We start from the raw sequence: 11,312 nt of genomic DNA, 5'->3' as shown, positions 1-11,312 counted from the left end.
CTAAAAGTCAGGCATAGAGAACAAAAAGACCCTGCCCAGGTGAAAATCCTTCCCTGGAGCATGCACAGAAATCAGCTGTGTGGAAATTATTAACCATTCATAACACAGGGGCTGTATTTGGGAGGTTGCTAACACTGAACTTCTGTGTATAAATAACAGCAGGAAAAGTCGGGAGGGGTGTGGTTGATTTGTGCAATACCATGGAGCCTCCAGGCTTGTGCAGCTCTGAGACAGATTAATAAATAAAAAAATAATCAATGTTTCCCTCGAATGTGTAATTACTGGCTTGTTGCACGCCAGGTAACAAATCAGATTTTTGCTGACAACAGCAGCCTTTGGCTAAAACAGATGAAACAATCACTCCTCCCAACAAAACAGAACTCACAGCAGCAGAGAAGTTGATTTCTTTTTAAAACATGTATATTTAGAACTGTAACGCTTACAATTTCATTAAACAATCTTAGTACAATGTGTTTAATCTAACAGTATATTACAGAACAATGTGAAAAATGATTTAATAGCAAACCATGAAAATGGAATTAATAATACCTGCAGTGTCAAAGTCACTAACTTGTTACCTTTTCCAGTCAAAGAATCCCAGAAGTCATTTGCACTAAATGATGCTTTGGGTTTTATCCAGAGTAAAATGGTATGATTTCCACAGAGAAAGGGCATTCCTTCACAGAAAGAAGATGCATAATAAGAACATTTTCAGCTAGCAGGTCTACTTTATACATCTATTTAGACTTCTTAAATAAAAAATAAAAATGAAAAAAAAAGTTTAGACCAGTGCAGGGTGCCTATTCATTTTTCAACTTATTTGTGGTTCTTTTTGGAAAGAGGGTTTGTTTTTTATTTCCCCTTTATAATTTAGCAGAAGAAAAAAAAAAGATTAATTTGTCTAATGAGCAGCTCCTCACTTTAGTTTTGCTGACAAGTATTTGAGATGGGACAGTTTCCTCTGTGGAGTCTGTTGACAACGCACCATTATAGATCTGCAAGTAGAAAAGGTCATTCTCACATTAAATGCACAAGTTTCAATATCAGAAGCAGGACATCAGAAGTTGTAATTTTTCCAGTCACAGGTGGATTTGCAACATTCACAAAAATTACACTTTTTTTTTTTTTTACATTTTTTGTATTTACATTTCAGATATAAATAATGAAATTCTTTAAGTTACATGTTTTAACTTTGCTTCACGATTATTCTACATCTGCAAGCTTTCCTATATCAAACCAACCTCCTTCTTCCATCATGAATGCACAAGTCTGGCCTCTAATCAGTAATAATTACACTAAGCCTTTATGATGAAAGGTTGACTGTTCAAGTATCACATCATACTGAAATTTTTGCCCCAACTTAAAAATCGGGGCTGCAAACCAAGCCACTTGGAAATGATAATAAAAGAAATTAATCTGGGAACTCAATAAGCCAAATAATTTATTATTAAATTCTATCAATATCTTTCTTTGGTAAGAAATATGCAAGAGGATGACCCAAAGCCCACCCAAAAAAAAAAAAATCATATAATATGTGACATCACAGTGTCTACTCTGTGAAGGAGAAAGCCTCAGAAAATTAAGGAATTTTGTTCAGTTAAGATTGTTTATAGCAGTAGCTCTTCCATGCATCTAAGTATGCAAATGATGGAAGTTTAATATAAAATTGCAATGGCAGGAATTAACAATGATCAAACAAACAAACAAAATAAAACCAAACCAGAAAAACAACTGTTACACCAGTGAATGTGCTGTTGTATGCTCTGTTATGTTTCTGGCACGTGTGTGGAAAAGCCTGTAAATCATTACATAAAAATTCAAGATTTGGATAATTATATCATCCAACTCTACATTCTAAAGTATGTAGGAAGCATGAAACAAATCTCTCAGCTGCCCGACAAAAATAAAGAAGTGGTCCAAAGATTTGGATTTTTTGCTTTTTGTTGCCCTGTGTTGTTGTGATGCAGGGATGTGACTGCAGGGAGAAAACCCAAGAGCTGACACAAAACATACTAAAGTGGCAATATAAACTAGCTGACACAAGCCTCACTGTACATTGAAATTGATACAATTGTCTGCTGCTTCCATGGCCAGTACACACGGAGTGCCACAGGTCTCCTTGGAGTTAATGTTGCAACGAAGACTGATCAGGTCATTATCCCATAAAGTGCTTTCATATCCAGTTCCTAACGGGCTCCTTGTCTCCCCTCCGAGCTGTCACGTGACGTTGACCTCCAGAACGTGGTCGTCCTTGCTGGGAATGACAAGGATTTGCATTCCCGTGCTGCTGTTGAAGACCTGGCCTGGGGAGAAGGGCTGGAGCCGAGGCATGGGCAAACCCTTGTGCTCCCCGCTGGCTGTGGAATGCAGGCTCCCCCTGCTCCTGATGCTGCTGCTGTCAGCTTGGTCATCCACATTCTTGTCCACAGACAGGTTATCGTTTTCAATCCAGCTGTCTGTTTGAAACAAACAAAAAAAAGCCCCACAGTTTTATTCTACCAATTAAACAACTCTAAAAGATTATTTCAGAGCTTAGTCAGTCAACTTAACACATGTTCACTGTCAACTGGTCATCCTGTCCACAGACAGGTTATCGTTTTCAATCCAGTTGTCTGTTTGAAACAAACAAAAAAAAACCAACCCACAGTTTCATTCTACCAATTAACTCCAGAAGATTATTTCAGAGCTCAGACAGTCAGCTTAACACATGTTCACAGTTATTGATCATCTCTGCTGAGGTAACAGTCTGTAAACACTTGTGACCAGCACTAGATATAAGAGTGAATTATATCGGTTTCAAAGGAAAATTTCAGTAGCATGACCTCACATCTGTCACAAGCTACAGGGATGCACACTGACAGCTCCTGGAGCTCTTATGTTGCTTTTATGAGTGGGACTACTCAATAGTACAGATAAATACTCTAAACTGGCTATGGTAATTTAAACTCTTCATCTAATCTGGTTTATATGCCACAAATTTTCAGCAGGTCTTTCATTTTGTATTCAATCCCTTGAAAACTGGGAAAAAATTTCAAAGCTAATGAAGACACGCACAATTTAGAGAAAATGAAACTGCAGGATTAGGGGGTTATCAAAATCAAACAGTTTTCATTTGATTATAAATCCAGGACAAGTAATTTGCACACTAATCTTTAAAGGAAACATAAGAGAACAATGCATTTATTATTCCTCCTCAGAGATTTAGGTGGCAACCCAAATTCAGAGTTCCCATTATAGCAAGTTTCAAATCAGAACTGTAAGTGAAAGTAACAAAGGACATCTATGAGACCCTTGTCCATATATGACCAAGTCCATATACTGTCAGTATATTTCTTGCCTTGCTTTTCTCTTTACACAAGAACACAGGAAAAGCAGAATAATTTCTGTAAGTAGCCACGTGGTCAAAATAGCCTTACCAGCATCAAGTTGCATGGAGTGAGCAGAATGGTGAGGGAGGTATTTAAACAATCTGACATCAGGGAAAGGCAGATGCCCAGCAAACAGCGGCATCACTTCCATGTGGACTTTGTGAGTAGCTCGAGGTGCTACAGGCATAGAAATCACTCCAGAGCTTTTTCCACAGACTGCCCAGTTACTACTGTTGTCAACAACTGCAAAAATGAAGAGAAAACACTATAAAGATCTTCTATGAAAAATGGACAACCCTCAGAATAGTTTTAGAGCACTTTCAAAATCAGCATTTTAGCAACATCTAAAAGCCCAGCAGTTTTTATGTGTGAGGAGCTGTGCAAGGTATGAAAACAGCCCTACACAAAAGGGACCATAGTGGGATCTCAAGCACGTATCCATCCAGTGTGAAGAGCCTTTATATTCCACTGGAAGGCAGATTAATGAGGAAAAAATAAAATATTCCCAGTCTAACAAAATGAAAACCGCTTTACTGAGCAGCTGTACCCACAATACTGGAATATATAGCAAGTCTGGTGGATATCATTAGCAAGAAAAAATTAGGGGGAAATTTATCAATATGCTTAAGAAAAATACTCTTACCTTCATACATAAGTTTTGTTGTGCAATATCCATCTGATTCTGTTAATGCTTCGTCTCTGTCAACCTCTGAGAGCTCCACAAGCCGGGTGATGGACACCTCTAAGGAGCAGAGCGAGCCTGTTTTACAGTACTCTGCATCCAAGGGTGGGAAGATTTCAGTTTTCACATGATACAGTGTCTGTCAGGAAGAAAACAGTGCTGTCACCAAGAAAAAAGGGGCATTCTAGTTGTGTTTAAATTGAACTGGACAATGGCTACAGTACCAACTTAACTTTACATGCAACTGACACATCCTGTGAAAACTTCTTAATGCAAGAATCACTTTTAAGTAACATTCCTTTCATTACCTTGCTCAATTTAAGAAATCCACAGAACAGAGATTCCTGGAATGGTGTGGATTAGAAGGAAACTAAGATCCTCTGATTCCAACTCACCTGCCATGGGCAAGTACACCTTCCACAAGATCAGGCAATCAAATAAAATTTGATTCAATCTATTTTTGATACCAGCAGTGAGAATAGTATTTTTTCCTTCACTTCTGTTCTTTAACACAGCCTTTCCATGTTCCTAAATGGACACTAATCTTACTATTTAAACAATTTTTATTAGTTTCATTGCTCCTCCCTTTACAGACACATCACTCAGACTCTGAGTAGTAGAGAACTACTTCATCCCTCTTCCTGTCACAGTCCCCAGAATAACAGTGCCCACATCAAAGAGCTAATTTTGAGTCCCTACAAAATCAAATTTCTACCAGAAAACCCCCACTGTTTAACACAGGTAGTTGCCTTTAAAAACTCCAGAAAGATGCTAATACAGGTGCCAACAAATGCTTGTTACATGCCAGAAAGTAAACAAACACCTAAAATACTGCTCAATGCCAGTTTGCAATAAACAGATAGAAAACACTGGAAACAAATAAAAGGACTTAACCAAATGAGAGTCTTCCCATGATGCAGCTTTTTACCCAAGTATCACAAAGAGTAACACTGAATTTAGAGATGACAATAAATAATGCTGATATAACTTCCTATTAAAGGAATTCTACCTAGCCTATGAGCTTCCTAGCTGATCAAAGGAATAACACATTTGTCCACAAAGGGAAAGAAGAAACATTTCAAATAATGGCCTAGAAATCCCTAAATATTTCATTAGAGGAGCTCATCTCAAGCACTACAAAAAACAACTGAGATGCTTTCAATAGCAAAGATAGTTCAGAAATTGCAATTTGCTTTGGAGAGCACAATCTTAAGCCAGCAGGGAAAAAGCAGCTCAGTGATCTGCAGACAATCTCCATGGCACCAACCCAGGAAGGTGAAAAGAGTAAAAAAATGGAACAAGATTAAGTTCAACTGTTTGGCCCTCACCATATTGTCATGGCAAGGATGTGATTCCACTACATCATATCAGGCTCCAGTTCTGTCATTCACAAACTGACTTTCCAATTATTCTAAATAGGTATCAACCTCATGATAGAAACCGAATTTTTCTAACGTATTTCTTGATTTTCCCATTCCATTTATTAGGAAACCATATTCAGTTAAGATATGGCACCCTTTACTTAGAAGAGTACTTACAAAAAAATTTTCCACTTGGAATTCATAAGTGAACGGCTTGAGGGTAAAAGACTGTTCTTCAGAGGTAGCTGGACAAAAGCTGACTGAAAACAGGCACTGCAAGGAGAGAGGAAGCTCTTTTGTCCACTTCAATTCCCATACAAAGAATATTGATTGCTTACTGTACACAACCTGAAAGAGAATGTTTAGAGTGTTAGCTCCTTCCTTCCTCTGAGAAAGAAGGGAAAATGCAGACATGCATATGTTTGTTTTGGCATTGATACAGTTTATACAAACAAACTCAATAAAGCATTAGGGAAATACGCAATCAAAATGACCAATGGTGATTTCTTTTCCCAATACACATCTTTTTAAAAGGAGGGATCCATTTCACTGTCAGAATCAAATGTTTCAAAAGGAAACACTTCACATTCAAATGTGCCTGAAAATAATTTAATCGAAAGTCAAATTTAATAAAATTATTAGTATGTTCTTACATACTTTTTCTAGGCATCATGAATGAACAATTTAATGTGTTCAGACGAGGCTGAAAGAAACTTCAAGGTTGCCTAGGGAACTTGTGGATGTTCCTTCCCTGGAAATGTTCAAGGCCAGGCTGGATGGGGCTCTGAGCATCCTGGTCTAAGTGTGAAAGGTGTCCCTGCCCATGACAGGGGATTGAAACTAGATCATCTTCAAATCCCCTTCCAACCCAAACCATTCTGTGATTCTATGATATGAAACTATTCCACAACTGAACAGGTTTACCACTGTATTTAATTGGAAAACTGTCTCTACTTGATTCTTTTTCCTAAAACCCAATGACAAACTGCAGCCATAAGATGAATAAATTAAAAAAAAAAAAAAGTGAATTTTTACCTGTTGAGATGCAGGGTTGAGAGGTACCAGCTGCAAATCTGTACACTCAGCAGAATTTTTTAGGCTGTAGTCTGAAAGCTGGAAACAGAGTTCTGACAAATTCTGTACACAGACTTGCACATATTTCCTGAAAAACGTGACACAGTTTGTTGAATGAAAGCTGAAGTGTTACATTGGAAGAGTCCAAGTCCATAAAACAAGGCTGCAAAACATCCTCTTTCATATTAAACAAAACCAAAGAACTGCACAGAAAGAGGCTAGCTGGGTTCACCTTGTGGTCTTATTTCCGAAACCACAAACTTGTTTTATTGTCATGAAAGAACATGAGAGGAAATGCACATGCTTCCAGTGGGAAGATAATAAAAGCCCAACTTATATATAAAAAGAAAAAAAAAGGCTACTATAAATATGACTTATGAAACCCCAGCTCCATACTTTGTAAGAGGAAAGAAACAATAAATAAATAATGAGTACATTACCGTTTGCCAGCTGACAATAAGGAATGCTTGGCATTAAAGGGTACGCAGAATGTTAATGCAATAATAGTGGAGTAAATCGACCAAGGACAATCAATGGTCACCTAAAGGAAAAAAGGGAACAAAGTTCTTATTTGCAGTGGTCTTTGGCACAATGATTCTGCTTTTCTTCTCCATTCTAAGCAAAACTTTTCTCATCAAGTGTCTATATCTAATGCATCCAAGACAGGAAAAAGTAAAAAAAAAAAAAAATTCAGTGATCTGAAAAAAAAATTTTTTTTCAGTAATCTTAAAAAAATACAGGTTTTTGTTTGCCTATGAGTGGGATACAAAATCTCAAAGCAGCTTTTCCTATAAGAACTGACACACCCAGCTCTAAAGACCATAAATAAAGGAAGGGGAATAGAAGAAAGAAAAGATAAAAGGACACCAATGGCATCTTAGTACAATAAGCTGGTATAGGTCAGTATCAAATAAATTGCTGTAAGATCTATTATTTAAATGTCTTTATAGTAGTTTAATATGTTAAATACAAGCTCAAAATGATTTTTAAAATGCACTTAAGGTATATTTGTTTTAATCTGAAGCAGCACACTTGACTTCATCTTTCCCATGAATCAGAAGCTGGAATTTAAAGACCACCATGCCACCTTTTACAAAGACACAGGTACCCTCCTTTATAAACTGTGTTAAAACACTAAAATTTAGATTAGTAGCCAAGGGAACAGTTGACAATATATTAACCAAGGTGTATATTTCTGCTTACATTTACAATTTCTTTACATTTATAACATTTGCTATGATTTTTGCATATATGTCTTTTGAAGGAAATTAAGTTCCAAACAAGATAGCTCCCCAGCACCACCACTTCTATTTTGTGTGTTTGCCCCTGTGATCAAATACATTTCAGAAAAAAAACAATAAGCTACATCTTACTTTTTGGTCAACAGTAGCCATGCAGTTGTCCTGTTTCTGCTTCTCTTTGTTTTTTCTGTGATTTTCTTTATTTGTAGTATTTTCCTTCTCCACTGCAGATCCCGTGGCTGATGGCAAATACATGACTTCTAGTTCAAACTCAATCACATGATATGCAGGAGCCACTGGTAAACTGATGCTTGTGATCTTTTCAGAAGATTGAATCCTTAATGATGACTCTGAGATCTTTTCTGTAGTTTTGTAGAATGGGAAAAATAAAAAAGAAAATCATAGAAAAAAATGTGGTGCCATAACCACTTCCTAGCAAGGTTTGCAAAAACAGCAATGAGAAACCATGTTATAAAACTCCACAGTAATCTCTTCAAATCAGCTATAATCTGCTCATGTTAAATATTTAACTTCCCAGGAGTAATGCTCTGTCCTTCTGAAAATGCAAGAAGGTAACCACCACATTCCATGTCATAATTCCCCTTTTAATGTTCAGGAAAGAACTAAGAGGGCAATTTAACAACAAACTTCCAACCAGCTAAAGAGCTACTCTAGCCCATCATATGACATTTATTTTAATTTTTACAAAGTGAAAGCACCTTGTTAAATCTCGTAATTTCTCTTCAAGCAACCTTGGACACACACACAGGCAGCAGTTTCACATGCCTTCTGAATTTCATCAAGGAAAGTAAAATGTCCTGTTATGGTTGTAGAAGTTCATACAACTACTTTGAGGGTGAAAATGTAAGACCTATATTGCAAATCCCTAAAATTGTTCTGAATAATGACTATTGACAAACACCGTCAGTGCTCTTAACACTGTAAGTACAGGTTGTTTCAGGATGACTGACCTTGTCAGCCTTTAAAAGATTATTCATTTTCCATTCCTGGCTTACCCCTGGTGTTGGAATAGATCACTGCCTTGCTCTCAGGGTGGTAAAGGATGGGCATGGCGTCGGCGTTGCTGAGCTGCAAAGTGTCCCCACTCTTCATGGTGTAGTGACCAGTGGTTACTGTGAACTTCACCTTCTGGGGAATGCCAGCCAAAAGGCTTTCTGAAGGGCAGAGCAGGAATTGTTAACAGACTGCAGGATATGGTTACAATGCACTGAGGCTTGTTAGCAGAGACAGTTGGTCACACACTGGGGTAACTCAGAAGTGTGGGGTTTTGGTGTTATGTGACACACTAAACCCAGCTCAGACATTGTGGGGAAACCTTTTTTTTTTCAGGTTGGGAGCCCAAACACACTGTATTTTGGATGGCTTAGATGAGCTGGCTCTGCAGCACAGAATTCAATGAAATACAGTAACCCAAAGAATTTACTAAGCTTTTGAAGTTCTCCAGGTTGCAGACCACTTTGTGTTTTTGCACGTGTGATGCCAGTCATAAACACATACTGAATTTACATAATCAACATTACAGAACCACAACTAGCAGTTTCACAGGGGTCCCTAATTTGATTAATGCCCAAAATGCCTGTCCTTCCTCTGCCACACACTGCAACCCCTGTGCCTGGAATGACAGCATAAAATGCACATTAACTCATCAGCTGCCACATTCAACAGCCTGAAAACAAATCACTATTAACTTCCATTTATACACTTTAATAAACTCTACAAGTAGTGTTCAGCTGTCTCTGAAACCAATGGATGCATTCAGTATTCATTTATAATGAGTTTATATTATCATCTCTAGCAGAGAATCCCATTTCTTACTTATTTCTTATAAATATCAAAGACACTGTAGCATTAGGTTAGGAGAAATTTCTTCACGGAAAAGACGATTAGACATTGGAAGGGGCTGCCCAAGGAGATGGTCACTGTCCCTGCAGGTGTTCAAGGAAAGACTGGACATGGATGTGGCACTCAGTGCCATAGTCTGGGTGACAAGGTGGTGTTTGACCACAGGTTGGACTCCATCCAAAGGTCTTTCCCAACCTAATTGATTCTGTGATCACAAACACAACCAATTAGGAGCTCAGTCAATTACAAATGTAAATAAAATTTATAAATGTAAACTTCTACCCAGTGTGGCAGCTCAAATCACACCTGATATTTCAGTGATACTGCATGTTCAAATCAATGCTCAAAAGTGACATTATGTGTCCAGAGCCAAGCACTGGAATCAGTTATTCAAAACTGGCCATCACTGGCAGCACATTACGATGGATAATTTGAAAAGCAAGGTTCTATTTTAGACTCAAAACGCACAGTAAGGCAAATTGAGTAATACTGAAGCCACGGAACACTTTCTCTAATCCCTCAGGAGCACAACAGCAATCATTAAAGCAGCTTCAGCACAGCCACTGTACCTACCAGTCATGGGCTCCACTTTGAGCTGGGGCTCCTGGGAGTACACATCGTACTGCACGATCGGGTAGATGTGAAGGAGGACAAACTGCACCTTTCCCACTGAAGTGCACAGCTGCCTGAGCGTGTATGTCCCAGGTTCTTTGGCCTTGCAAGAAAATATGGGAATGGGGTTTTTAAGTTTAAGAAAAGATTTCTAAAACAAACCCTCTATGAAAGAACAGCACGTTTCTACCTCATTTTTATCAGGTACTTTGGATTTGTAAATCAAAACTGCAGATTTGTTTTCTGGGTAAATCACAAGATTTGCACAAAGGAGCACCTTTTGCCCCACCAGGAGAGGAGCTCTAGAGTGCCAGCTGATCTAAGAGAAAAAATCATAATTAACAAGTACTAATAATCAGAATAACTAATACAATACCTATGCTGTCCATTTGTTACTTTGGGATGTGTTTTGCCTTGTTTGTTGGTTGGTTCCCCCCCAAAGTGCAACGTAAGTGAAAAAATATTATTAAAAGTACTTAAACCACATCTGTGCTTATTTGGCTAATTCATAAAAACAATTATAAAATCCTACAGCATTTATATAAGGCACAGCTTTCAGCTCCAGCTATTGACTTCACACATTCCCCACCACACACCCTAAGCCAATGTTTACAAGAAAGTAATGCATACATATTTAATTTCCAACTCTTCCCATACCCTGAGTAATGGGATTCTGATGTTTTCCGATAAGATTAAAAACAAAGGCAAATCCATAACACCTGCTAGTATATTTATTCTTGATTCTATTTGCTCTTAGGGACTGCTAGGGAATGGAAAGTGGTTTGTTTTTTTCATGTGCCACTTTACCAAGTGTAATACATAAATACCAATGCTGGGTATAATTAAATAAGTATTCAAGTTATGGAGAAGAGCTGCACCAACTCAGCATTCAAACCTCATGCAGTTATTTAGACAGCAAATCCAGATTGAAATTCAGTATTATACATTTTGACATTAAAGTCACTATATTTTACCCTTGGAAAACAGAAAAGCAAAAGTAATTCATAATATAGACATACTTTAAATCGTAACATGGGATGGGAATATTGGTCTAAAGAATTAAGACAATGCCTTCTGATCTCTTTTAAGGCTTGGAAAAAAATACTGCAAG

At 37.7% G+C, this 11,312-nt stretch overlaps 1 protein-coding gene across 1 annotated transcript in view; it reads right to left on the bottom strand.

Moving 5' to 3' along the window:
- Nucleotides 1-402: 402 nt before the first annotated feature.
- TRAPPC10 (trafficking protein particle complex subunit 10) overlaps nucleotides 403-11,312 on the bottom strand; it is a 38,396-nt gene continuing 27,486 nt past the window's right edge. The window contains exons 15-23 of the mRNA XM_085046755.1: nucleotides 10,163-10,304; nucleotides 8,743-8,901; nucleotides 7,859-8,088; nucleotides 6,926-7,026; nucleotides 6,447-6,573; nucleotides 5,589-5,759; nucleotides 4,012-4,189; nucleotides 3,417-3,611; nucleotides 403-2,456 (exon numbers count right to left, since the gene is read on the bottom strand). Of these exons, the coding sequence (XP_084902881.1) occupies nucleotides 2,218-2,456; nucleotides 3,417-3,611; nucleotides 4,012-4,189; nucleotides 5,589-5,759; nucleotides 6,447-6,573; nucleotides 6,926-7,026; nucleotides 7,859-8,088; nucleotides 8,743-8,901; nucleotides 10,163-10,304 (1,542 nt within the window). The 3' untranslated portion in view covers nucleotides 403-2,217. The remainder of the gene's footprint in view (nucleotides 2,457-3,416; nucleotides 3,612-4,011; nucleotides 4,190-5,588; nucleotides 5,760-6,446; nucleotides 6,574-6,925; nucleotides 7,027-7,858; nucleotides 8,089-8,742; nucleotides 8,902-10,162; nucleotides 10,305-11,312) is intronic.

The sequence above is a fragment of the Lichenostomus cassidix genome, chromosome 1 (genome assembly GCF_008360975.1).
Source record: "Lichenostomus cassidix isolate B80296 chromosome 1, HeHo_3.0, whole genome shotgun sequence".
NCBI classification, from domain to species: domain Eukaryota; kingdom Metazoa; phylum Chordata; class Aves; order Passeriformes; family Meliphagidae; genus Lichenostomus; species Lichenostomus cassidix.
The sequence above is the reverse complement of the archived record's forward strand: the minus strand, read 5'-3'. Positions and strand labels throughout refer to the sequence as shown.